At 57.1% G+C, this 27,997-nt stretch overlaps 1 protein-coding gene across 13 annotated transcripts; it reads right to left on the bottom strand.

The window, feature by feature from the left end:
• CAPN10 (calpain 10) lies at window positions 1–26,591 on the bottom strand. 13 transcript variants are annotated; one of them, XM_059703832.1, is made up of 14 exons: window positions 26,330–26,591; window positions 23,790–23,921; window positions 22,423–22,619; window positions 21,390–21,607; window positions 20,059–20,112; window positions 19,433–19,574; window positions 18,604–18,770; window positions 18,145–18,425; window positions 17,098–17,300; window positions 16,736–16,991; window positions 15,977–16,018; window positions 15,080–15,279; window positions 14,865–14,910; window positions 14,301–14,694 (listed from the first exon to the last, which is right to left on the bottom strand). In XM_059703832.1, the coding sequence occupies exons 1-14, from the start codon at window positions 26,453–26,455 to the stop codon at window positions 14,665–14,667; spliced, it is 2,094 nt and encodes a 697-aa protein (XP_059559815.1). In that variant the 5' UTR covers window positions 26,456–26,591; the 3' UTR covers window positions 14,301–14,664. The 13 variants fall into 13 exon arrangements, 12 of the variants coding, with proteins under 12 accessions (XP_059559824.1, XP_059559826.1, XP_059559825.1 ...); XM_059703836.1 differs by lacking the exon at window positions 14,865–14,910; XM_059703834.1 differs by lacking the exon at window positions 15,977–16,018.
• Window positions 26,592–27,997: the final 1,406 nt, after the last annotated feature.

Genomic DNA, 27,997 nt, shown 5'->3' with positions numbered 1-27,997 from the left:
TCAGGATCAGCCCCGGTGGACAGCTTTGTTCCGATCTCAGGGAGGCAGCAGGACCCAGCAGGTATACACCCCACCCCAATGCCCAGGTATACCAGGCTCTGGACACAGCAGGTGGGCAGCCTCATCCCAGGGTCCCCGGGTGGCCTTGCTCAGGCCTCAGTTCTTTTGTCCTTGCCCCTGTCTTCCGTCTCAGGGGTGGGGTTGTTACCTTCCAGGCTCCGTGCCTGGGTCATCCCTGCCCAGCAGGCCTCTTGGAGAGTGTCCACACCCATGGTGAGTTCAGGGCCCATCCTGTGGCTCTTCACTACTGGTCACAGTCCCCCTCCCCTCCCCAGCAGGCAGCACCTCCCGGAGAGCCCTGGATCTGGTCCCCACACGCCTGTGTCGTCTCCTAGGCCACAGTCACACACAGAGAGTCCTGGCTCTTGTGAGCCTGGGCAGTGGGAGTCCCGGCTAATGCAGACGCCTCCTGGAACTCCTTGGTCATGTAGTAGTAGCAGATGGCGTCCAGGCAGCAATTGGCATCCGAGACCTTGGTAGTAATGTGGAGGGTGTCCTGAATGACACAGGTGTTCAGGCCTGTGGCCAATCGCCACGTCAGCACCACGTGCAAGGGCAGGAAGCAGACCACGAACACCACCAGGTTTGCCCAGACCATGCAGGCAGCCTTCCGGGTGGCCTCCACCTGGCCCCCGTCGGCAGCTGGCCTCCGGCCCAGGGCAGTCACCACCTGCAGAGAGCAGAAGACCAGCACGGCCAGCGGCAGGTAGAAGCCCAACAGGGAGAAGACCACGGTTTGGGGCTTTTGCCGGGAGGGGTTCCCAAAGCAGAAGCCACCCTCTTGGTCCTTCAGGACCCAGCGAAGCAGCAGGGAGCTGACCACCAGCACCCAGAGCACTGCACACACGGCCCCGGCCTGCTTCGGGGAGCGGAGCCCGCGGCCACACAGCGGGTGCCGCACAGCCACGTAGCGGTCCACAGCGATGGCCATGATCAGGCTGATGCTCATGTACCTGTTGGCCAGGTAGATGCCCTGGGAGAGCTGGCAGAGTACCGTGTCATCACTGTTGTCCTTATTCATGGAGAAGAACATAAAGGGCAGAGTGCAGAGCAGGCAGAGGTCGGCCACGGCCAGGTTGACCATGTAGATGTGGGTCTCTGTCCACTTGCGCAGGCGGCAGCAGAACACCCAGAGCGCCAGGCCGTTGAGCAGCAGGCCCAGCACCAGCAGCAGGCCCAGGTAGGCGTAGAAGATGTTTGTGACCAGCGGGGAGCTGGTGATGGGGCAGGTGCTGTTGTTCATGGTCCTGGGGCTGCAGGAAGGGAGCAGGGGTGAGGAGGGCTGGCAGCATACGGAGCTCAGGGAGTGGCAAGGCCCCGCCCATCTCTGGCTGGGGATAAGCCCCTACCCCATATCCAGAACCCCAAACTCACTTTCCCAAAGAAGTCATAGAAACCATAGGAGCTCTGAGGCCCCCGCAAGCCAGACCCCTGCCCGCTGGAAGGTGGGAAAATCAAGGCCTTTGGAGCTGGGTGGGCCCATGGCCCAGTGAGCCAGCCCAGGCCTGTGACCAGCAGGGAGACCCTCGAACTCTCGAGAGCCCTCCTCTCCCGGGCCCTGCCTGCTGGGCAGAGAGGAAGGCAGAGGAGCTCGCTGCCCACCTCCAGTCCAGCCGATTCAGCTCTCAGGACAGGGCGCCGGAAAGGGCGACTCTAAGGAGGGCCCGGGACGCTGCTGCATGGCCGTCTGCCTCTCCTCCCGCTTCCCGGACCTACCTTTGACCCACACCTGCTCCTCAACAGAGTGGTCAGCATGTACCCCACCTGGCCACTCGTGGCAGCCGAGGTCCAGACAGCAGGGGCTGTGGCTCAGGACAGCTCCCCAGAAAACTCCAGAAGTCTGGTCTTCCTCCTCCTTCCTGCCAGCCCTCCCTATTCCCTGAGGCCCCCTCCCAGTCCCCATCAGGGATAGGGAGCCCCTTGAGCTCCCTGTGGTCAGAACCCTGAGGGAGCTCTGCCCTCCAGGCCCAGACCGGCCACACGGTGGCACTGGGCAACCTCCACCCCGTCATCATCATCATCAGAAGCTCCCACACAGCCTCCCCTCCCTGTCTATGCTGGCCTCTCATGCCCCGAAAACACCCCATCACGCAGGGCAGGAGGGCCAGGACCACCCCACCAGGGCCTGAGCACGTGGTCAGGGTCCAACCTCCAGGTGATGGCACCTGATGCTGAGATGGATTCTGCATTCACCCTGCGCTGGGTCAACCTTGGAGCCTCCCAGGGGGCTGCAGCTGCTGGTGTCCCATGTGGTGGGGTAATGGAGCATGTGATGAGGACCAGGGAGCCATGCCTCCTCCCACCCCCAGGAACACGGGCCCTCCAGGTGGGGAATGGAAGTGGGTCAGTCTGCGAGTTGGGGGGTGGTGGGTGGCGGGAGGCGGGGGAGAGGACCTGGGCCAGGCTGGGTGGGTTCTTTTCTCTTCCCTCCCCGCAGGAAATAACCGGCGTTTGCAGAGCCATTAGGCTCATTAGCGCTGGCTGGGCCCCCTGGGAGCCTCCAGACAAGCCATTAGAGAGGCAGGAGCAGGTTTCAGCCAGAAGCAGAAATATTCTGCTGAGTATCCCATCCCATCTCTTTTGCATTTTAAAACGGCACATTTGCCAGCATTTAAAATTTCATGCACACTTTTCCATATGTAACATCCCTACACGCCCCATGATCTCACTCCTCGTTTTTTGAAGGATTCTGTTGGTTCTTTCTGAGACACCTCATTTTGTCCGTATCCTGAGGTTCCTCGGACCATGAGCCAGGCCAGGCTGTGGACACTCCCAGAACCCACTAGAACCAGCTGCTGGGATCCTTCCTTCCTGCCCACCCCACCCTCCTAGCTGTGCCCCACCCAGAAACTCTGTGGTGAGCTGCCAGGCCAGCTTTGTGAGGTGCCCCAGCCCAGAACCCTCAGATCCTGTCTGGGACTACTACTCCAGGCCCCTCATCTCTGTCCTCTGGGGTCATCCCAGGAGAGCTTGGGAAGTCAAGGCCTGGGTCCCCCCCAAATGGCCTTGTGTATCCCTGCCCATGCCCAGCCCCAGCATGGGGACGTACATCCAGGACGGGGACCCCAGCTGGCCTCCTGCCCAGACATGCAGGACCGTTCCCCCTTAACAGACTGTGGTCGCCCTGCAGAAGCGCGTGCTCTGAGCGCTCAGCCACCTGGGGCCCTGTCATATCCGGCCGGAGGAGTCTGCCATGGGAAAGGGGAGCAGGCTCAGCTTCCTCTTGAGTCTGCTTCCCGCACAGGAAGCAGAAAGCCACCTTGTGATTTGCACCAAGATGCCTGTGCAGTCACTGTCAGAGAGACCTATGCACGCACTGGGGTTTTCCTCCCCCCTCCCCCCGCCCCAGCCCCTATGTCTGCCAGCCTCAGATACCCCACAGTCGGATCTGGGGCAGAGAGTGGTGCCTGGGCACTGTACAGGCCTCCGGAACTGGGACCCCACCTAAGAAACACCCCAGGATCCAGGACTGGCATGTGTGAGTGGAACAAAAGTTGCACAAAACAAGGTGAGGATGTGAATATAGACAAATGGAACACGACTCAGCCATAAAAAGGATGAAATATTACCATTTGTGACAAGATGGATGGATCTTGAGTGCATCATGCTAAGTGAAATAAGCCAGACAGAAAAGGACAAAAACCATGATTTCCTTCATATGTGGGATATAAAACAAAAAGCAACAAACGAACAAAACAAACTCATAGACACAGACACCAGAACGGCGGTCACCAGACGGGGTGGGAGGGGGGAGAAGGGGGAAAGGGTCAGATATATGGTGACAGAAGGAGACTGGACTCTGGTGGGGAGCACACACGTGTACAAAAGTCGAATTATAATCGTTTCACAAAACAGAGCTCACCGAACTGGCAACACAGAACTGAAATAATTTCTATCTAGTTTTTTAATGCTGGTCACACCCACAAGGTAGATTTCAGTCTAAAATTAGGTGGGAGTCTAGGCCCTGGAGACACCTTGAGCTCCTCTGAACTGCAGCCCACCCTCATGGAGGAGGGTCCCCTTTCCAGACCTGCCCCTCAGAGCTCCTCCATTAGGACACTCCCCTGAGATTCCAAGCCCCATCACAGCCCTGGCCCCTCTCTGAGACTCCCCAGGCCCCAAGGTTGGCACTGACCTGCAGCCAACCTCAGTTTCCCGGGCAGAGCCGTCTCCCCCACCCTTCAGGCTGCCTGACTATAGCCCTCCTTAAGGCAGCAGGCAGTTGGCGGGCTGACGACAGCAGAGTGGGGGTGACGGGCTCCCCTCTGCCTCTGCCCCAGCCCAGAGCTGCCTGGGGAATTTCCAAGAAGGGAAGTGGGAGAGGGCACTATGTCGACACCTCCAGACAGCACACGCACTTGCAGCACCAGAGGGTTCCCCAGCAGAGGCATCTGTCCTGCTCACTGCATGGAACCCTCACACGCACAGCCATGCTGACGGTGACCACCAAAAGGCATGGACACACAGCGGCTCAGGGCCGACTGCCTGCCGGCCGCCTGCTGGCTGCTTTACCTGGCCTGCTCCTCCCCGTCTCCTCCTCAGAAGCCCCTTCCCAGGCCGCCCAGCTCTGGTCTCTGCACTCGGAGCCCAGTGTGGAGAGCGGCCCTTCCTTTGGACCCCCACTCAGCCCCCTGCCCTCACCCTGAGGGCAGGGACTTTGCCTCCTCAGCTTCCCCCACCAATTGCCACCTGCAGCATCTCTATACAGACTGCTGGGAGCCCTTCGACCCCACCCCTGCCCATTCACAGAGGTGGAGCGGAGGCCCCAGTGGGGAGTGTGGCCCGGCCTCCTGACCCGGGGACCAGTGCTCCTGCCCAGAGGCCCCTGAGGAGGGCCCTGTTTCACCCCTCTCCTCCGCAGTCCCCAGACCCAGCTCTGACGGCGGAGGGGGGTTTGGTCTCTCCATGGGCTCCTCCTGCCCCCCCTCCCCCTGCCTGGCCCCTTCTCAAACCAGTTCTGACACCCTCTCCATCTGTTTTTCTTTTTTTCATACAACTTGTCTTTTGTATAGTTGACCCTTGAACAACTTGGGGGTTAGAGGCAACAGCCCCCACACAGTTGAAAATCCACATATAACTGACTCCCCCCAAAACTTAACTACTAGTAGCCTCCTGTGGACCAGAAGCACTACTGATAACATAAAGTCAGTTAACATATTCTGTATGTTATATGCATTATATACTGAATTCTTACCATAAAGTAAGCTAGAGAAAAGGAAACCCTAAGAGAAAACACAATATTTATTGAAAGAAATCTGCATGTGAGTGGGCCCACCCAGTTCAAGGGTGAGCTGTACTAGTACTTAGTCTTTGCTTGTGACCAGGACCCCACCTGCCCTCAGACATGTCACCACTGGGCACAGAGCAGCGCCTCAATAAAGCGTGTTAGCCAGTCAGCGGCCCTGACAGCGGGAAGAGTCTGTCCTGGGACCGTGCCAAGGACCGAGCAGGGTTCGTGGCTCCCAGCAGGTGCCCCATAAACACGAGCTGCCACAGGCTCAGAAACATCTGCCTGGTGGGAGGGAGTATCTGCCCCCTGGCCCTTCCCCAGGAGCCGGCCCCCTCCCCATGGAAGGCTGGCTGTCCCAGTCTGAGAGGCCTGGCCATGCTGGGCAGGCTTCAGGTGCAGACCAGGCCCACCCCCTTACTCCTGGACGGTCTCACAACCACAGCAATGGTCCTCTGCCGAGGAGGACAGGCGAGGGCAGCCTCGATGCTGCTGCCAGCATCCGCCAGGGGTTGGAGGCCTCCTCCCGTGCCTGCCACCCCTGCTGCAGTCCCAGAGCCCTGTCCTGCTTCCATCCTGACTGGCCTGGGAGAGTCCATGTGACAGGCTTATGCCCGGTGCGAGGGGGTGGCAGGGGGTTGGCACAGATCTCAGGGAGGCACCTCCTGCCCCCTTCTCTGAATCCTTGGGGTCAGAGAGGAAAGGGCTGTTGGGCTGTGAGTGACCGTCATGAGCTACCTATGCATCACTGCCCTGGGTTCGCTTGAACCCTGGAGGGAAGGGCCCCAGGGAGGCTGGGCCTCTCGGAAGGAGCCTGCTGGACATGATCATGGGCCAGCCCAGCACACCCTGCGGACACCTGGTGCTGCCAGCCCCGCCCTTGCAGCAGCCACCTCCCTCCCTTGAAAACCTGCCACCCATCCACAGGGCTCCTCCTGCCTGTCCCCTTACACAGAAGTCATATTCAGCCTTTGAGACCCACGCAGCTCATTCATTCATGCCCTCAGCGAATATGTCTGAGCGTGGACAGGTATCACTGAGGCTAAGAGTGGGCATAGGAGGGGCAGGGGTTGAGGGAGGCCCCCAGTGGCACACCCTCAGGGCCTGGCTGTGCCTGAGGTTCCCCTGGTCATGAAGGGTCATGAAAAGGTCAAGTGGGGAGCGTGAGAGCAGATGGGCCTGAGAGGTGCATTTGGGGCTGCCTATCCTGGTCCAGACCCCCATCCTCACCCCACAGAGTCACAGACACACACAGGCCCAGTGAGGGGAGCTCCTACGACACCACCCTTGCCTGCTCCTCCTCAGGCCACTCCCGCAACAGCTGCCCGAAGCACCTGTCACCCCAGACTACATGCCTCAAGGCATCTGGACACCTGCAGATGACAGAAGTGCCCCTGTCAGCTGGCTGCAGCACCCCACCCACCCGGCCCACAGCTGGACAGGCTGCTGTGCAGTGAGACTACAGCCGGTGCTGGCAGAAGGCAGAGAAGGCTCTGCTGGGCGCTGACCCCGAGCCCTTGCCACCCCAGTTTGGTTCACTCACCCTGACAGCTGCTGTTCCCCTCCTCCTGGCTGGCTCCCCAGGACTGCCTGCTCCTGTTCTGCTCTGCGGCTGCATGAGCCCCCTGGGGCCCCTCCCGGCAGTGGCCAAGGGGGGCCTCGGAGGCTGCTCATTTCCCCGTCACATGGGCAAACGCCAGAGTCCTGACTCCTCCCAGCCTCTTGCCCTCTCCCTGACCTTGCGGTGCTTCTCTACCCTCCCAGGCCTCCTTCCCCAGTCTCCACCCGAGGCTTCTCTGACTGGGAGGCTGGCCGCTGGCCCCATTCCAGGCCCCACTCCTGGACAGGCTGCCTTCCCGCAGGGCCTCAGACATCAAGCTGCCTGGCCTGGATCCTGGCCCCTGTCTGCGAGGCGCCCCCCACTTCCAGGAGGTCATGCCCCTGTTCAAGAACCTGCTGGGCTTCCCATTGGGGGACAGGAGTTGCCAGCCTGCTCCTGGTGAGGCCCTCAGGCTGCAGGGGTGATGGTGGAGAGCATGGGGTGTGATTGCATCTCACCCCTGCTTGACAGTCAGCTGTGAACCTCCAGCAGCTGGACCCAGAGCTGAAGGGCGTGTCTCCCTTTTCGAGGACATGTCTCTCTGAGAGGGGTTCCCTGCCCCCTCCTCCCCCGCCCCAAGGGCAGCAACCTCCAGCTTTAGCTGGTTTGAGCCAGTGTGGGGTAGACCCCAAGAAAAGGTAGCTTACCCAGCTGACGCTGAGCAAGAGGTCGTCCACTTCTCTTGAGAAACACTTGCTGCGTTCTCATGCCCCCCTCCCTCCCCAAGACCTCTGGCCTCTGACACTCACTTCCCCCTGGACATTGGGCGAGATGCCAGCTAATGGAAATGTGAACACACTTCACAGAAAAGGCGATGTAAAGGGTTCGTTAAAGATATGAAAAGACTCCAACAGACTCACAAAGAGAAATATAGATTAGAAGTGCCTACAGTGGCATTTCCGTCTCGCATGGGCAAACGCCAGAGTCCACAACACTCTTGGGGGGCGGGGGCAGCCTCAGACCTCTCCTGTTGATACTGAGCATGGCACACACCCCATGGAAGGGGGTTCGTCATATCCACCAAAATTAGAGATGCGTGGCCTTTGACCCAGTAACGTGCTCCTAGGAACCATTCTACAGGCAGGCAGAGGGAAAAGCTGCTTCTGGGGCTACCCCCCCCACGCCCCGCCCCGTGCATGGCAGGGTCGCAGCAGCCCAGGAGCCACGCCGGCATCGGTTCCGTCCAGGCCATGGAGCAGCTGGCCGCTGGAGGGAGGAGCCATCTCTCTGGCCACCGCCACCAGGTTATCTCCAAGAGGTGCCGCGAAGTAAACAAGGGTGTGAATGCTCATTCCCTTATTGAGGGCCAGCTGGTTATATTTTTACAAATGGAAGGATCAAGTTTGTTTTCAATTAAATTGTGACCTGTGGGGAACAGGTGGCTATGGAGTGAGGGAGAGAGGAGTAGAGACTAGACTTCTGTGAATACACCTGGGTGTGTGGATTTCACTTTAGAACCATGTAAACAGTCATGTAATTACTAAAGTCAATTAAAGTACATTTATAAAGGAATTCTTAAATTTGAAAACAAGATGAAACTATGAACTTGGATTAGCAGTTGGTGGCATAGCCCACTGAAGTCTCCCATGTGACTTTAAAGTCTAGTATTCTATGTCTCTGCAGTCTGAGGACAAAAAGAATGACAAAGTGTTTCATCTTCCAAATCATTTTAAAACACACTTTTGTATGGACATCTATATAACCCAAGGATTTTAACAGTGCATAAAACATCTTCAACTTCTCGGCAGTCATGCTGTTGATTGTAGTGTCGGTGTTGTTTGGGGATTATTGTGTGTCTTAGGGGATAAAACAAATGAATAGTTATGTTGGGTTTGGGATCAAGAAGATGCAAATAAGTCATCAGTAAGGTTAAGAAAGCAACATAGATCAGAGCTGACGGAAAGGCTGCACCTATGTGCACTATCTCATCTTACAAAGAAGCTTCATGCTTCCGACCACCTACAAGGCTGGGCCGGGGGGTGGTGGGAGGTGGGGGGAGAAGGGAGGGAGGCTGGACTACGTTAGGAGTCAGGTTAGAGTCAGGCCAGAGCAAGTCTTGATGTTTTAATGTTTGTTCACTTTGAAAATCTGAAGAGTCCAAGATTATTTATCCAGAGTCCTGTGTGGGCATATGCACGTGCACACACATTCACACACACACACACACACACCATCCAGGGCCCCACTTTCACATCTGCTCACCCTCACCCGGGACACACACCCCTGCTTGCATCTCCTCACGACACAGGCCCACCCTCTAGCAGCCTCATCCAGCCGTCCCCAGCCGTCCACGTGCTCATCTCCAGCACTGCCTCGGCCAGACCCTGAGCTGAGCGCCAGCCTCTCCTGAGGTCAGTGACACCTGCACAGCTCCCAGGAATGTAAGGGTTGTTTTCACATTAGAACGTCAATCAATAGAATTCATTACATTAATAAAGAAGAACATCTATACAATCCTTTCAATCAATACCAAAAAAATCATTTGACAAAATTCAATACTTATTTATGATAGAAACGCAGCAAACTAGGAATGGAAGGAAACTCCCTCAACCTGACAAAGGGCATCACGGATCACCCACAGGAAACACTGGACTCACTGGGGGGACTGGAAGCTCCCACTGTGCTTAGTAGCAAGGACAGTGCCTACCACCTCCATTCAGATGGTTCTGGACTCTAATCAGGGGAAATGAGACAAAAGAACAACAACAATCATGCTTCCAGGCAGGACAGGGAGAAGTAAACCTTTCTATCTTCATAAATGACACATTGTGTATATAGAAAACCCAAAGGGATTTACTCCAAAACTATGAACCAATAAGTGAATTAACAATGTTATAGGCTATGAGATTAACAGACACAAAAAAATGTATTTCTGGCAACAAACAACTGAAAAAGGAAACTAAAAATACAATAGCATTTATAAGCATGAAAAAAACAAAGTACTTAAGAATAAAGTAAAATATGTATGCTCAAAGCTACAAAATACTGCTGAGGAGACTCAAGAAGGTCTCCATAGATCAGTGGTTCTCAACCTTGGCTGCACATTAGAATCACCTGGGAATCTTTTAAAAAACCTGATTTCTGGGCCTCATCCTCTGGAAATTCTGTTTATTGTTACTAATGTTGTGGCCCCACCCCATAACAAAGAAACAGAATTTCTGGAGGACGAGGCCCAGAAATCAGGATTTTAAAAAGATTCCCAGGTGATTCTAATGTGCAGCCAAGGTTGAGAATCACTGCCATAGATGAAGGCAGATGGAGAGGTATACCATCCTCATGGATTCTCATATTGATCTATACCAGTGGTCGGCAAACTGTGGCTCGCGAGCCACATGCGGCTTTTTGACTTCTGCGCATGGGCCACGAAGTTTCAATCGCACTGTATGTGCATGCCCACATGTGGTATTTTGTGGAAGAGCCACACTCAAGGGGCCAAAGAGCCGCATGTGGCTCGCGAGCTGCAGTTTGCCGACCACTGATCTATACAATCAAACCCTGAAGCTTCAAGTGTCATGTCTGCTGGTTCTGCTTCCTGGGCATATCTAGACACTGACCTCTTCTCTCGGCCTCTACCACCTCCCGCCCAGCTAGGACACAACCATGTGTTCCTTGGATGTGTCAAGTTGGTCCCCAACCTCCAGTCTATCCCCAAGACCTCAGCCAGAGGGAGATTCAAATAAACTCACACCGGGCCCTGCTTAAAACTGCAATGGCTGCCCCTGCCCAAGAGAAAAGACCCAAGCTCTTTAAAGGGCCTCAAGGCCCTTCCTTTACCTACCCCTCCAGACTTAGCGCTCGCCGTGTTCTCTGAACCTGCCCCTCTCCCATTTGCGCTGCAGGCACAGAGAGCTCCTTTTCATTCCCTGAGGCTGCCCAGCTCCTGCCAGCTTCTGCCCTGCTCCTGGCTGACCCTAATCAAGGACCATCCCCACACATCATCTGCCACCTCCTTGTCAGGACTATCCAGAGGCCTCAGGCCTGCAGAACTGAATACTAGAGGGAGCTGGTGGGCACAGCCTGTCCCCAAACTCATCCTCAACCCTGGAGAAGACCCTCCCCGTAAGGAGCACAGCCATGTCCAAAGACCCCAAAGTGTTCCCAGGAGCAACATGATTCTTCTCTTCACCTCAAAATGCAGCAAAACCAGTTTAAATCTGTTAAATGTTGGGGGCGAAATCCAGGAAAATCAAATGAAGCATCCATGGGACACGGAGCAGGAAATTATTGTGAACGAAGAGACAGAGAGAAGAGAGCCTGGAACATCTGAGAACTTGGCTGCAGTCTGGCTGTCCCTGCGCCTTTTCCATCCTGCCTCCCGTCCAGGAAGTCCGGCAGGCCAGGCCCCTTCCCTGTCTACCTGCTCGCAGGGCCCCGGGATCTCAGTACTCACCGCAGAAGCTCTAGCACCCCCCACGCTGATCCAGGCCTGGGGGAGGGAGGGTGGGTGAAGACATTAGCGAGAAGAGCCAGGACCAGGACTGGGTAGGACAGGGCTCCCCCGGAGAAGGCACCATGCCTCTGCAGCAGGAAGTGAAAATGAGAGAAACTGCAAACCAAGCGGGCAAAGTCTGCTGAGAAGGGCGGGAAAGCTGTTCTTACCTGCACACACCCACACCTGCCGCTACGACTGCCGACTGCGACTGCCGGCTACTGTGCACAGGAGGGAGGCAGTCTTCACCCCCTACTGGCAGGTCACAGACCAGCTTGGGATGGACCCCAGATGGGCTGGCTCTGGTTGGACATAGCCCTGAGCTCAGCGCTGGCACTCAGCTTGGCTGGGCAGGCTTCTCTGGGTTCCATGGAGCCCCAGCTCAGCCCGGGCTGCCCTGCACTGGGCTCTGGACCAGTCACAGACGTGAGAATACAAAGACTGAGGCCCAGGTGTCTCAGGCATGGGAGATAGGCCATGGGGCGGAGGGGGACCTGCTCAGGCCCTGGAAGAATGGGGAACAGCCCATGTTCCTCCACTCCTCTGGACAGGCTGGTCCACCCCGCCTACCAGGCTACCAAGGACTCCAGGGCAAACCAGAGGGCCAAAGCTGGGATGGGGGTGTGGGAGGCACACTGTGAATGGGGACAGAGCCCAGACAGGTTTTCAATAAGGACATTAGAGTCCAGACACTGAAGACCAGAGACTGGCTGCACTGAGTGGACCCAGGCCCTGTGGCTGCAGAGGCTGCCCAGGGAAGGTCTCCTTCAGCTCTGCCTGTGTCTGTAAGGTCCATGTAAGGCCAGCTCAGGCCCAGGCAGGAGGGGCTGGCTGGGAGGGGCATGGAGACCATGCCCGACTGCCCCAACCACACAGGTCCTGGAAGTCCGGAGGGCCACTGCCTCACCAGCCCGCAGTGGGGCCCCAACTGGGCCCTCTGCCAAAAAAGTCCTTCCCCACCACCCAATGAGAGACCAAGGCTTATCTCCAGATCCCGCCACAGCCAGGGTGCCTCGGAGGGGAAAGGGTGAGTCACCCAAGGGTTTTGGGGAGGAGCCAGCTCCAGCTGCCACCCTCACCCCTCCGCCCCGGAAAGGCTAGCCCCTGCCTTTGAGAGTTCTGGGCCCCCTGCCCAGATGTGATGGGGGCAGTTAGCTGCATCTCACATTGTCTACCATAGCCTCCTCCTTTGGAAGGGTGGTACGCACCCCACTGCCCGCCCCCCGCCCCCCCCCCCGCCTCTGCCCCCGCCCCCACCACACACATAGGGCCACCCTGCGGGGAATCTTAATGGATGACATAATGCTTGGCTTTCTCACTTTTCATGTAATCAAACTGCTTCCTGGAAAACAGAAGATGGATGGATGACAAAGCCCAGAGGTGCAGGCTCCTCAGCTGGAGCAGCCCCCAGGGCCAGCGAGCGATCTGCCCGGAGCAGGGGTACACAGCTGACTTGACCAATCAGTGGTGACAGTGGGCTCTTGGGGTCACTTCCTAGTCTCTAGGCACATAATTGGGGCTGACACATGGCATATGACCAGCACCCTTGGTGGGTCAGGCATGTCAGTCAGGAAGGCCAAGGGGACACGGAAACCTTTTCACCCTACAGACACCAATCAAAGCCGGTGTTATCAGTGGGGTGCTCTCTGTGTCCCCACCTATCGCCTGTGGAAGTAGGTTTCTTGTGATGTCACAAGGACTTTTCTGAGATTCACATGAAGGAATAAGTGGTGTTTGTGTGGAATTAAACCCCTGAGTTTCCAAGTTGCCCTTTTCCTCTGTCCCACCAAGGAAAAAGTCCTATTTTGTCTTCAGCAAAGCTAGGATTAAAGCCAGTGTCGTTTCCACTCCGTATGTGCACAGTCCAGGGCAGCATCTGGCTAGCTTAGCGTGTGTTCCCAGCTGCAGCCCATTGTGTGTAGGGTCCACATGGCCAGGGGCCATGTAGTTTCTAGGGCCCCATGGCTATGGAGAGAACACAGGAGCAAAGGAAGCAGGACAAAGCCAGAGGAACAAGCATGAATTCCTTTGTCTCAGGATTATATATTCCCAAATTTGCTCAGGCTTGCTGTGGCTCCACCCCTCTGGCCAATTATCTTTGTTCTAAGGTTAGACTGACAGGCAAGTACTTTCCCTACATTACCCACTTCACTGCCCATACCCCCATCTTTCTCTTTGTCCAGTCCTTTCTGCCAGTGACCTGCAGGGACTGGACTGGTGGTTCCCTGGTGGTGTGAAATTGCAGGTTCCTGGGGAAGCTGCCCAGATGGCTATGCTTAAGTCTGACCTCCCCTTTGCTTCTTTCCTATTAATATTAATAACTAATTACAATGGTAACACTGGCACCACAGGGGTTGAACATGAAGACCTCCCTGAAGATGTGGGAGTGGTGGCTCCATTGTGTCTCCATTACAGTTCGTGTAGCCCCTATGGACTGGGGGTTCCACCGCAGGGCAGCCCCAGTCCAGATCACTAGGCCTCAGGTACAGGGTGCGGCCATGAAGGGCAGTTGTGAAAGCTCAGAAGCAGGTCACTTTGTGCGGACTGGACAATAGGCAGTGCCAGTTTTTCCCAGGACAGACACTCAGCTGGCTGGACGCCCTGATTGATGTTGACAGGACGTGGACTGAGTCGGAGGGGCAAGATGGGGTTTGCTGTGTCAGATATGGGGAGGGGTCCCAGGCACATCCCCTTCCAAGTGTCAGCACTGACTGCATGTGGCAACGCCGCGCAGCGGAACACCAGGCCTCGAGTTCTCCGGTGCCTGCCTTTCCACACCTGGGAACACCATTTGGTTGGTGATGGCAAGGCTGCCAGATGGGGAGATGGCAGGAAGCATCCTTCCTGCACCTGCCCTGTGCACCAGATCCTCCTCGACCCTCCAAACCTTGTCTCCTCACCACCCTCCTCCTCCCTGAACCTCCCCACCCTGGAGGCTGTGATCCTCCCAGGGTCTCCCTGCCTGAAATAAGACATCTATGAACTGCTCAGTATTCCTCTTTATTTATAAAGTTACATCCAGAAATGCTGTAAACAGCTGTGTGCTGACACACTCATCTGTCAGCTGAGGCCTCTCTGGAGCCCCGAGGGACTCCACGGAGCTGTTGTCATGGCTTGGGGACCAGGACACTCGCGTGGGGCCTTTCTTGCTCTCCCTGCAGCACCTGCCTGACCCTGGGGCTGCCTCTCTCCAGGATGAGGAACCTTCACCTAGTGCCACGGCACATGCGGCTGCTCAGTGCAGGACTGGCAGCTACAGCACTGAGGCTGGTGGCACCGTGCAAGGATGCTGTGTGAGGACATCATGGGCCAAGGGAGGCCTCTGAGGACTCCAGTGGGGTTATCCAGTTAGGTCTTCATCACTGCCATGAAGGAGGCCTGTGAAAGGAGAGATGGTGAGGCGTGGGCAGTGGCTGCCCTGGACAGCGGGGAAGACACAGTGCACCTCATGCCTCAGGACACAGCCCAGTCCTCAATGTGGCCCACTGGGAGAGGCTGGGGAATGAAGGCCCCAGGGCACCAGGCAGCCCCTCCCAGGCCCCATGTACCTCTTGGAGGAGCTGCCCCAGCATTTCCTGGCTGTGAATGGAGCGCCTGTGGGAAAGAATACCTGGGTCAGCCCAGGGCCCCGCCCCAGCACTCAGGCCCATCTACACGCCCCGAGGCTGACAGGCAAGGAGTCCCCAGGGACTGTGAGGCAGGTGGGAGACACGGCGAAGGTGGGCACTAAGGTCCTCAGGACGACAGCCCCCCACAGCCCCACCTGTCTATTCTGGTTGCGATGGTCACTGTGAAGGCCCCCTCTGTGTCTGGCAGGTAGGTGGAGGGCACAATCCTGTAGGACCCTGCAGACAGGTGGCAGACACGGCTAACTTCCTGGGTGTAGCAATGTGGCACACAGCTCAGCAGAGGCTTCTGGAGCAGCAGGGTGGGTGTGCCCTGGCCCCCATTGTCCGCTGGAACCTGGGGAGGCACAGACTGACTAGGAAACCTGTCCATGGGGCAGATAGAGAGGTCCACTGTCCTCAGTCTCAGTTGGGCTGCTCTTTCCCAGACCCAAAGCAGCCCCGTCTGGGGACATGCTGAGGGTGTGCTGGGCTAGAGCAGCCCCGGCTGCAGTCTGCTTGGACCTCCTGGGGCTTCATGCCTGGTCCCCCCTTCCAAGGAGGAGCAACAGCTCCCCAAAGCTGGGCTCACTGCTCACTGAGGCCCTGCCACCCTTGCCAGGAAACCCCATCAGGTGTCAGGTGCCCATGCCTGGGAACCACCCAAATTGCCCCTGCTTAGGCCCAGAGGCACCTACTGGCCACTGGTACTTTTCCCCAAGCTCCTGGTGTCTCTGCTCTTGGGAGTGGGGGTTTCTCAGCAGCTCTGCCCATTCTCTAGGGTACAGAACCTTCTCAATCAGAAATTCCTCCCCTCCCCCCAGATGACCTGTGCTCCAGGCTTCGTGTGCCCCTTCCCCCCTCAGATCCTGGAACACCGGCCACTTCACCCTGCCCGTCTAGAATTGGGCCCCTGGGAGCACAACAGTGTGTGGGATGGGGAGCCTCACTGGCCATGCGGTCTGACTTCTCCCCTTCCTCTAACTACAGGTCTGCTAAGCATTTTGCCTACATGGTGGGAGAGAGAGCCAACCGCCTGGGTGGCTATGACTCACTGGCAGCACCTCCTTCTGGACTCCTCTGGGCTCACAGCCATTCTAGGTAGAAAGTGGGGACAACATACTTCCAGCCTGAGTCCCTGGAAGACCCCTCTTTCCTTGGACCTGTCTGGGATTCAGGAGCCACCTCACACAGCTGAGCCCACTGTAGCCCTGACTGAGCTGCCTGGCCCCGAGAACCTTGGGGACCTTGCGAGCTCCTCACCACCACCTGGCTTTGTGTTTTCCTTCTGATCTGAAATTCCTGGCAGCGCCATTTGGGCAGCAGAGCGGCTGTCAGTTCCTCAATGGTCTCAGCCAGTGTGGCCTTCCCCATACCCCTTTACTGCGCTTCCCCACAAACCTTTGCCATCACCCACCTCTCCCTGGCTCTCAGGGGCACACATGCACCCAGGAACAGCCTCATGCTGCGGGCCATGGGCAGAGGGCAGGGTTACACAGCTCTGGGGTGCTGCTGGTGTTTGACCGATCACTCCCGAGTGATGCCATTGGGCCTCCTGAGTGGGAGGCACCATCCTGGGGAGAACTGACCCCATGACACAGTTGTTCTGAGCCAGAGCAAAGGGACAAGGGGATGCCTGAGCTACCGGTGACCCCCAGTGAATGACAAACTTCATGAAACCTAGAAATGAGTCATGCACATGACCGGCCAGCCTGGGCAACATGCCCAAATGACCAAGTCCAGGGCTCCACATCATGCCCCACCCCATCCTGGCTCACAGTTCCCCCCGACCCCCAAGAGCTCGCAGAGCTTGCCTGGAAAACATGGAAGCCAATGGGGTGGCAGTCGCTGTCTAGGCAGTGCTGGTGCAGAGTGATCCGGACGCAGCGGGGGCCTGCACCCTCAGGGATCGTGAGGGGGAAGCAGGGGTTGCTGGAGTAGGAGGCAAAGTTCCGGCTGCCCCCGGCCGTCTGGCCGATCTTCCAGGAGCCCTGCAGCTGCACAGTCTCCCACTCCCCCGCCAACAGGGTCTCCCCAGGGCCAGGGCTCTGGACCACTGTCTTGATGGCACTGCCCGGGAAAGACAAGCACAGGACAGGGGCTAAAGGCACCGTCTGGCCTGCCTTGATCCAGGCAGGAGCACACAGGCCCCCAAAGAAATGGCCAGGCCCCTCACCTGAGGGAGACTCTCCCGCTGGAGAAGACCCGGAGCAAGAACTGTCCTGGCACATTCTTTAAGAAGGTGCTGGGGACGGCCAGGTAGTAGCCGGGGGTGAGCTCACAGCGGAGATGGACCTCACGGTCGTAAGCATGGCACACAGTGCCAGCCACAGGGGGTGTGGACAGGATCCTGGGCAGGCTGACCCGCCGCTTCTCCACCTGTGGAGAGGAGGCCTGTGTGGGAACTCACAGAGACCCGCCCCACCCACTCCTGGCATCAGGGCCTCTCCCCAAAGAGTTAACGCATGAAAGCACTCCACCTCCCAGGGGCCGGCTGAAATGCCCATGACCCTGGGCTTCCACTCAGCTGCCCCACGAGAGCCCGCAGGGCCTCCTGCTCCAGGACACGCCGATGCAAAAGGGCTGTGCCCACGGCTACTGCAACCTGGGGCTGCTGGATAAAAGGCTTTCCAGCAGCTCAGCGGGAGGAAAGGAACACAATGTAAGCCACACCCACAAAGGGACAGGGAACACTGTGCCTTGTGCTATGAGACCTTGGCAGGACATACAGACTAAAAACTAGGCCCTGGCAGCAAACAGGCAAGTTCCTGCACTAGCCATGCTCCTGTCCCCAGGACAGGCATCTCCATTGGGGTCCAGAGGGCTCCTTGCACAATCCCACAGGATCAGCCGTCACCATCCTCACCTGATAGGGAGGAGACTGAGGGCGCAGGGAGGGTGGAGTGACCTCTCCAGGTCCCACAAGAAGTGGCCAAGCTGGGCTCGGACCTCCACAAACACCAGCCCCCAGAGCCCCGCCGACTCGGGGCTTTGGTTCTGGTTTCCTTTGGCCCACAGACACACCCAGTCCTCCCAGTGCCAGGTCTGTGGGAGCCCCCAAAGGCACATGATCCCCAGGACAGCCAGGGCAGGGGGGAGGCCTGTGGGGCTCTTGTCAGTCACGTGTATCCCAGCATGGCAGCTCCTAGGATTCAGACATCCACGTGCCTCCCATCCTGGACCCTGTACTTCAGTGAGTGGGAAGCTGGCCCAACGGAGTTACCTTCCAGAGATGCAGACCCACGGCAGGGTAGTCCTTGCCTAGGATGCTCGCCGGGCTCCACACCACGCGGCTGTCCCCCACTGGTGCCTGGGCCCGGCCAGCCCAGTCCACCGTGCGCATCCTGGGCCTCTGCAGGACAGCAATGTACACCTCACTCGGTTCTGAGACCCGCAGCCAGAACTTGGGGTTGCTGGGAAAGCCGCTGTTGTTCCGGCAGCCTCCTGCGGACTGCCCCAGGACCCAGGCCCCCGGCAGCTCCTGAGTGTGGCTGAGCACCTTCTCTAGGGCAAGAGCACACCACAGGTCAGGCTCCCCACCCTCACAGACACCTGCCTCCCCCACCGGGAGCCACCGCAGGGGGACAAGGGCGCCTGCTCAGGTTTGACTTCAGAAGGTAGAGTCCATTTGGGTGGCCGCATTGCACCCCCTAAAGGATGCCCCAGGAATGGCACTGGTTACCTGAGTAGAGGCTCTGCAGGTGGCCAGCCTCCGTGACGGGGTAGCCAATGGTGACCTCGTCAAATTCACGGAGAAACTCCTCCTCATCCACCCAGAACTCCCCTTCCTGGAGCTGGGACAGCAGCTCTACCGAATCCACTGGGTCCACCTGGGTCCACCCTTCACCCCTGGCAGAAAACTCAAGTCATCAGAGATCTCACATCTGAGAGTGACAGCACTAACCGTGCAGTGGAGCAAGAGGAGCCAGAGGGGACAGAGGGTGTCCTGAGAGCCCTGTCCCTGCCAGCACCTTGGGGCCAAACTCCATGGCCCCCTTCCCACGCTTCCATTTGTCCTGGGCTGAACCTTCCTCAGGGCCATCACCTCTGCTCCTACCACATGACCTGGCTGAGCGAATGGGTCAGTGAGCAGTGACAGAAGGACATCTGCCCGTCGTTTCAGGTGTGGTTGCTCAGACCAAGTGTGACATTTGCTCACCACCCCGGCCACCTAAGGGGACTGTCGCAGCGCCCTCGTCCACCAGTTCTGGGTCTTAAAGCCAAGCTGAGGACATAGCGTAGGCATCTCATAGGTCCCTGTCCCTTAGCCTGACTGGGCGTCTACTGTTCCATGGGCACCCTCAGTACCAAGCACTAAGCCAGCCTCCTAGACCACCTGAGGCCAAGCACAGACCATGTGGCCTTGGGGTTATGGGGGCCTTGCTGGGAGCCAATTGAGCACTATCTTGACCACAGAGCTACCATGGCACCAACCATGGCATGGGGGCCCAGGATGCCCCTCTGAGCCTGCACCCCCCCCCCCCCGCTTGATGGCCCCCAACTGCACTCACCCCTCTCTCCAGGGCCCCTGCCAGCAACGCCGGCCCCAGGGGTTCTGAATGCGAAGCAGCAAGATACTCTGACCAGCCTGACCCCGGAGCTCACGCAGGTCCGAGATGATGAAGGCGTGAAACTCCCCCAGCTCCCTGGCACCTAGGCGAGGAGCAGCTCAGTCAAGGGCAGGAATCCCCAAACCCAGAAGATGCACAGGTCTTGTCTCCTTCCCTGGGGACTGGTCCAGCCCTCCCAGCTGTGGCCCCACAGGCACCCAGATCCCACAGATCACCGGGGGCTCCTTTCCTAACCACTGTGGACAGTTAGCTCAGCAGTGGCCTTACCCATCACAGAGCCCCTGCGAGGGAACTGGACCAGGTCTGGCAGCGCATTCCCTTCTCTGGGCCTCACTAACTGGCCACTTGGCCATGCAGGACGCCTGGTGCAGGGCCAGGTCTCAAAAGTGCTACTGTTAGCACTGTCATCAACAGTCTGTGACCACCAAGGGAAAAGGGAGATCACTTGGCAATGCCAACTGGGGAGGCAGGGGATGGATGGGCAGTGGGAGGACTGAGAAACGACTCCACCTGCCCTGAGACCAGAGACAGAAGACACAGAAGGAGCCAAACAGGATGACACCTACCTGGAGAGGAGGGGCGGTGGTCCAACGCAAAGAGAAGAAACTCCTGGACTGTCTCTAAATGATTTATTCAGAATGGCATTGTAGCTGCCACCCACGTCCCCATCCCCTTGCCACTTTAGTGGGGTCCAGGTGACTTCCAGCAGCCCATGTCTAGCCCACCCTCAGGGGAGGAGCCTGTCCCAGGCCTGTGCCAACCCTCACACACAGGGTAGCATAATTGTCAACAAGAGCCAATTTATTTCAATGTTCATAATCTTTGACAAAATATTCATTGTAGCCTGGCCGGTGTGGGTCAATGGTTGAGTGTCGAGCTATGAACCAGGAGGTCACAGTTTGATCCGGTCAGGGCACATGCCCAGGTTTCAGTCTCGATCCCCAATAGGGTGTGTGCAGGAGGCAGCTGATCAATGATTCTCTGTCATCTCTCTCTCTCCTCTTTCCTCTCTGAAATCAATTAAAATATATATATATAAAATTCCATTGTGGAAATAATACTAAATAGGATACTTGTATGCATAAAGATGCTGTTATTTATAACAGCATAAGATTAGAAAGACCTTAAACTTCCAACATGAAGGGAAAGATGAAAGAAGCTACGGCAGATCCACTAATGCAATAAGTTGACAAAGTTTATGTAACATAGAAAATGATCTAGCCGAAACCAGTTTGGCTCAGTGGATGGAACGTCGGCCTGCGGACTGAAGGGTCCCAGGTCCGATTCCAGTCAAGGGCATGTACCTGGGTTGCGGGCACATCCCCGGTGGGAGATGTGCAGGAGGCAGCTGATCGATGTTTCTCTCTCATCGATGTTTCTAACTCTCTATCTCTCTCCCTTCCTCTCTGTAAAAAATCAATAAAATATATTTAAAAAAAAAAAGAAAATGATCTAGAATGCAGAATGCAAAAGGTACGTTTATGAAAACCGGAGAAAGCATACTAAAAAGTCAAAGGTAGCTACGTTTGAGGGAGTTTTTCCTTTCAACAACCCTTCTTCAATGAACATACATGATCACTACAGTGGAAACCTGAGTGCTGATTTCACAGGTTGCCAGCTGAGCCAGAGATGGTACCACCACATGCTTCCTAGGCCATCTCTGCATAGCGGTGACCTCACACAGGGACCTGCCTGCCCTGGAGGTAAGTCCTGGTCAAGGGAAAAGGGACCCCTCCCTCTGGAGAGGGGCAGACAGCAGAACAAGTTCACACAGCCAGACACCAGCTTGGTAAGACAAATGTCCCCACTGTCTACTCAGTCCAGACAGGGCCTCAGGGATTGCCTACAGGATCTGAGGGTGCATGAGTGGAGGCCCTTTGGGTGACCACCGCCTCACCTGCCTTGGGGTTGAACACTGAGCAGCTGATCAGACACCGCTCCTTGAGGCTGAGCAGCTGCCAACAAGTCTTGGGTTCTGAGCCGCCAGACCCATCCTGTTGGCTTCTGCTGCTTGCCAAGTTCTTCAGGTTCCATCTTTCTGCCAGGCCACCGGTTAGGTCCACCAGGGCATCTGCCACCTGCCCTGCCCATAGGTGCTCGTAGGACCCATGGACCCTGCAAGACAGACACAGGAATGAGCCTCAGGCAAGGGGAGCAGCACCCTGCCTCTCTTCTATCCCCTTGTTCTATGACACTCCAAATCATCCTGTGATCCCATCCACCCGGCTTCAATCGCATTTCTTTCCTGCTGCCTCGCCCTCCCCACAGCCAGAAGCAATCACGCCTTCACGGCTGACATTCAGTGTCCCAGCAAAGCCCAGCCGCCTCTGCCTACGTGCAAAACCTCTTCTACTGCCAGTGTGGGCACAAGCGTGAGGCACGTGGGCAGAGGCTGTGACATCCACTCCATCTGATGGGATCCAGCCCCAATGCCAGCAGCAGGCCTCCCTCCTGTCCTTGGTGCAAAGGCCTGCCTATCAGTTCACTGTCAGCAAGATGGTAAATGCATTCTAGGAGGGAAGGGCCTCGATTCACTCTGCATGAGGGTTTTGGGCTCAGTCAGGACCAGATAAAAAGGCTGATACCTAGCTGGCCTCTTTCTTCGCCAACAACCTGCAGAGAGGCAGCCTGTCCCCAGGGGTGAAAAACAAATAGATGGAAACATCTTTCTTGCTGGGGTTTGAGGAAAGAGAAAGGAAGAAAACACATACGCTCCCTCATGCCCACCTGTGAAATAAGGGCAGGGAAAGGGAGGCAAACCACAGGCCAAGCCTCAAGAGTTCCTGTCTCCAGACCAGTCAGCCCCACCCCAGGACCTGCCGCCAAGCGCCTGGAAATGACAGGATTCTGCAGCGAGGGAGAGCGGAAACATGCTTCTGGGGGCAGTCTAAGATGGCATGGCCCAGCCCGCCAGCCTCCAGCACACGTACTTGGCATAGACCTTCTCCAGTAATGGAAGCCAGAACACATCCTCTCTCTGGCACCGGGAGAAGCAGAGTCTCCCTGCAAGACAAGGCAGACGGTCATCTATGGTCACCTCCACCCAGCGTCCAAACTGCCAAACTCGACAGGTGAAGGAGCCACGGTATGTCTGGTCGAGCCAGGTCGGCTGTCCCGGAAGAAAGACCTACCGTGCACAGGGAAAGGCAAAAGGAGACCATGAGACAAACATCTCGCAGCGCCCACCCAGCATGCTAACCAGTGTGACCACACTGCATCGTCCCACAGTACCCTGCGGTCTGCAAAGGATCTGCTCTCATTCCATGCCTTGGAAAACCAACCGTTGGACTGAAAATCCAGACTTCTCAATAAAATATTCTAAGACCATAATGAGGGAGCCAGTGTCTCCCAAAGCTTAAAGTCAACCATTGTGCCCTAATGTCCCAAATAAGCCCTTGACCTGAATCCAAAACAAATGTGACTTTTAGAAGCATGAGACCCAATTCTCAGCAGAGCTGGCTGCAGATGGCAGGTTGCCATGGGCATAGCAACCCTCCTGCAGACGCCTGAAGCCCAGGACCTCTGCCAGCACCTGGATCCATGTTCACTGCCAGGTTTGTTCTGACCCAAGAGGCAGTGTTGGCTGTGCATCTAGACAACATGTTTGGTCCTGGCTCTGCCACTCACTAGCCAGAAAACAGTGACAATGGTTCTAGTACCCTCATTGGTGAAAATGGGTCACAGCTGGTGAGGCCTGTGAGAGTGAAAGCCAACGATGTGCCGTGCTTACTTAGCATGGGGCCTGGGACCCAGGAGGCACTCTGAATGGGGTCACCACTGTCAATGAACATTGCTGCATTCATTGGTGATACTTAGCAAGAAGCCAAACAGAAGGCCATCAACAGTCCAGGGAGGGAGTCTGAGCAGGCCTTCTTTACCTGTGGTGTCTGTCAGAAAGAGTTTCAATCATCTTTTGCTGATTTATATTTAAAACCTATTTAAGAAGTTAACTAGCTAAGGACGCTAATTCCAAACCAGGTCACAGGCTCCCTCAGCCCACCCTTTCCTGTCTAGGCTGGCACGTTTGACTTTTTAGTTCAGATGCATGGCTCTGACTCCGTAAGTGGGCTTGGGGTTTGGCAGAGCGGGGCAGAAAGTACTGCTGCGGGAGAGGGGACACTGCGTCTGTGCCTGGGAGCCCCTGTGGCCTGACAGCTGAGCTCCCTACTGCCCATGCTGAGCAGCTGCAGCAGAGCCCCACAGAACAAGGGGTTCAGCTGCCTGGCCTCTTCCTTCCTTCCTGGGCACAGCAGACAGGAAGACAGAGCAGAAGAGAAAGCTGCACTATCACAGACACCTGCTCCAGGAGGTGCCGGCTCTTCTGCAGGGCGGCGCAGGCACACAGGAACCAGCAGTCCCCCAGAAGCCCTTGCTTCACCTGCCCTTCCTGTGGGTTATCTGGAAACAGCCGGGGCGTAGCACAAATTTCCTAAAAAGAAAGAACGTTGTCCACAGTTACATCACGCCTCATGCTAGTCTTTAAAACAGAGAACACAGGATCTAGGTGACGGGCTGGGAGGAGCTTTTCTGCTTATCCATGTTGCCTAACAGGAGAAGGGAAGCAGCTGGCTTTTTGCAGAAATTATCTGTCAGCCCCTCCTGGTTTCAGGTCACTCTGTCCAGCTTAGATTATGGGGTCTCTGACTGTCCACATTCCTTAATTGACAAAACACCCAACTCTGAATAAATGCTACCACCTCCCTCTGGAAACAGCTAAATGTTCATCTAGAAACTGGCTTCACTTTCCTATTTTTTAATTTTACTTATTGATTTTTACAGAGAAAGAGGAAGGGGGAAAGGGGAGAGAGAGACATTGATTTGTTATTCCACGTATTTATGTATTCGTTGGTTGATTCTTATATGTGCCCTGACTGGGAATCGAACCCCCACCCTTGGTGTTGTGGGACAATGCTCTAACCAGCGGAGCTACCTGAGCAAATGGTTTCACTTTAAATTCACAATGGTGAATCTTGAGTGGGTCCTCCATACTGCTGGAAATCCTACTGTTTCTCTAAAAGGCTCACTTTCCCACAGCCTGGGTGAGCTTATGCCTCCTCTTCTCCCTCTTCTCAAAATGTCCTCGCCTGGTGCTTCATTAGAAGCCACCTGGCCTGCCCTCTCTCCTGCCTCAGGCCTGCATTCCTCCTGAGACCCCTTCCTTCTTCCACCTACTCGGGCAGAATCCCTCCAGCATAAGGCACAGCAGAATCTCCGTCTTCTCCACCACATTGCCCCTCAGCACTATTTCCCCTCTAGGTTTCCCTTCACTGACAAACTTCTGGAAAGAGCTGCCGTCACTACTTCCCCCCTCCCCTGCCTTCATACCCCCAAACCTCCTTTACTAGTGTCACCTCTGTGCTGTCAAATGCAACAGGCATCAGTGTCCTGTTGGATTCCACAGCATCAGAACAGTGTGTGTGTGTTTTGTGTGTGTGAGAGAGAGAAGGGGGTGTGGGGGGGGTGGAGTGCTGTGCTGCCCCTTAACCCCAGCAGTCCTCTGGTGGTCTCCATGACTCCATGTACTCCTGGGTGTCCTTTCACCTCACTGCCTGCTGCTTCTCAAGTATACCTGTCCCAGCGCTTGCTGATCCCACTGGGAAATGTTAGAGCTCCTCCAGGCTCAATTCTGAGTCCTCCTCCTCCTCTACCTGACACTGTCTTCCAGGCCCTGGCCCGTAAGCCACCAGTTACAGTCCCAACTCCCAGATCGAGCCTCTACCCGGATGGTCCTGAACTCCCAACTCTCACATCCACCTGCCCACTGACAGCACCAATTAACATGTGAGAGCAAAACCAACCCTAGATTTCCGCCCCCTCCCCCTTCCCCTACATCAAATGGGACCACCACCCACCCAGGTGCTCAGGCTCGAAACCTAGAAGTCATTATCTTCACCCTCTACTTCTCATCGGTCACTAAGACCCATCAAAGCGCTAACGGCTGTCACACTAATCTAAGCCCCTTCGTCCTTCTCAGGACCACTGCAATGGCATTCCTGCCCTACCATCCACTTCCCACAGGCAGTAAGAGTGAGCTTCTTCAAACACACGCCCAGCTAAATCACTCCCCTGAAAAACCCTCTACTGGCCTCCCATTGCAACTAACGTCCGTTTTTACCCAAATTCCACTCCTGTGGCCTATAAAGCTCTTCCTGCCTTGGCTCCTCCCAGGCCAAACAGGCCCTCGCGGTGCTGCCCCAGAAAGGCACCTGGTTCACCAGAGCCCAGAAGCTCTGGCAGCCACCTACACCCTGGGGAGGCAGGCAAACAATTTCTAAAGATGTCAACATAACCCTAGGCCAGAGCATCCCTTTAAGTGACCACCTTGCAATGTTTACATCGGAAAATGCCGGTGCACTAAGTCCAAAAGAGAAATCTGCAGAGCAGAGTGGCTTTGCTCCAGAGGCTCATCCCGGCCCTTCCACGAGAGCATGAGATCAGCAGACACACAAGCAGACACAAGAAACAGAAGAGCCAAGCAAACTAGGAGCGAAGGCTGGTGAGACGCCCTTTAGAGCGGAAGCAAGGAGGTGGGGCTGGGTTGGTGTCCGCTGACACGCCCCTCCCGCTGTGCCTCAATCCCCTTCGGAACTGCGCTCACAGGTGGGGACCCCGAGCTCGGGGCTTAGCAAATCCTGAATAAGCTTCGGAGGGAGCACCAAGTGGGGTAGGGAGCCTGGGAACCCGCTCCGAGGGCAGCAGGCAGACCCTGCGGGCCACCGCGCGCCCAGACCGGGCTGACCCCGGCCCTCGAGCCGGCCGCTCCGTCGGCCTCCGCGCTCGCACCCCGGCAGGAAACACGGGGCAGAGACCTTAAACGAGACCCCGCCAGCCGCTCACCTGGGGCCGCCTCCACGTGATGTCCTCCCGGAACTGGGCCAGCGGCGTGGAAAAGCTGGAGAAGAGCGAGGAGTCCGACGCAGGGAAGGCGGGGTCCCGGAAGAGCTCCCTGGCCGGCGCGCGCATCTTGGGCGCCCCGGGCTCCCATAGGCAGCCCGCGCCCCAGCGCCGAGCGGGGCCCAGGGGGAGCGCAGCCCCGCGAGGGGCCGAGTCGGCTGCCGGTCCCCGGGCTGGCCGACGCTCCAATGCTCCGCCAGGCTCTCCACCGTGTCAGAACCGCTGCGCGGACGCCGCGGAGCGCCGCCGCTCGGTGGGCCGAGCTCCCGAGGGCGTGGCTTCCGAGCTCGCCTCTCGCGACGCGCACCGTCGCCTCGGCGGCACTTCTCCTTCCGGGCCGAAGGTGCCCGGAACTGTTCCTGCCGAGGTTCACCCCCGGCGAGGCTGGCGGGCGTCTTGTCCTTGGGCCTGTGCGGGTCGGGCCAGGGCGTCGGAACCGCTTGGACTCGCGGGTTATGAGGGCTGAAGGGAGCAAGGAAGCCGCCTCGGCCGAGGTCGCGCCGTGGACCACCGATCCCAGCATGCAGCGCTGCCTCCCAGAACGCACCTCCTTCCGGCGTGCGGGGGCGGGTCCGCCTTTGTGGGCGGAGCCAATGGGAGACACGCTCGGGCGGGCGAGTAGTGAGCTATGGGACTGGTTTGCCCGTGTTGCTGCGTGCTGGGTTCGTGGGAATAAGACGGCCCGGCGGCCCTGAGCGGTTTGGATAGAGCGTCAGACTGCGGACTGAAGGGTCCCAGGTTTGATTCCGGCCAAGGGCATGTACCTTGGTTGCCCGCACATCCCCAGTAGGAGGTGTGCAGGAGGCAGCTGATCGATGTCTCTCTCATCGATGCTTCTCTCTATCCCCTTCCCTTCCTCTCTGTAAAAAAAAATCAATAAAATATTTTTTTAAAAAAAGACGGCCTGAGGGAGGGTCTCCCCAGGCCTGGGAGGCTGTCTCAAGGCGGCTTGGGACCAGAAGCTGGGTCCTGAGCGGGCAGGGCAGACGCTGGAGCATCCGCCTGGTGGGCTGGGCAGAGATCTGCTGGGCGTGCGGTTACAAGGGTTACAACGCGCGGCCGCTCAGTGCTGCCGAGAGGTGAAGACTGATTTCGCGACCTGCTCAAGGACTCACTTTCGCTGCAGGAACCAACGTGTCGCCGTCCCCGTTCCCTGGAAGGAAGGCGGCCAGCCCCTCCGAGCTGCTTCACTCTGCCTTCACAGAGGGTCGGGCAGGGGTTAAGCGGGCCTTCTAGTGACAGCTCTCTGCCTGTTAGGGCTTCTCCTACTTTGCACCCCAGGCCGCTTTTACCCATCCCCAATGTGAAGGGTGGTCAAATCAGAGTCCTAGAGTTAGGTCCCTACTGGTGGATGAAAAACAACCTATCCAGAAGCCCCTGCCCCTGACCTTTGCTTGCTTGGAGCCCCAGGTTCGGTGACAGCTGCAGCTCCCCCCTCTGAGCGGCTGGGCAGGGCCTGCTCGGCTAGCAGCTGCTAGTGATAGCATGACATTGTGTTACCTTGACCCCCCTAGACCTCAGCCCCTTGATTTGCGGGCCTAGGGGACTCATCTCTGCTGGGGTCCTACAAAAGGGGTGGCCACATTGCCCAACACCCCTCCGGATGCTAGG

Source organism: Myotis daubentonii, chromosome 7, assembly GCF_963259705.1.
Source record: "Myotis daubentonii chromosome 7, mMyoDau2.1, whole genome shotgun sequence".
Lineage (NCBI taxonomy): Eukaryota > Metazoa > Chordata > Mammalia > Chiroptera > Vespertilionidae > Myotis > Myotis daubentonii.
This window is presented reverse-complemented; position numbering and strand designations above follow the sequence as displayed.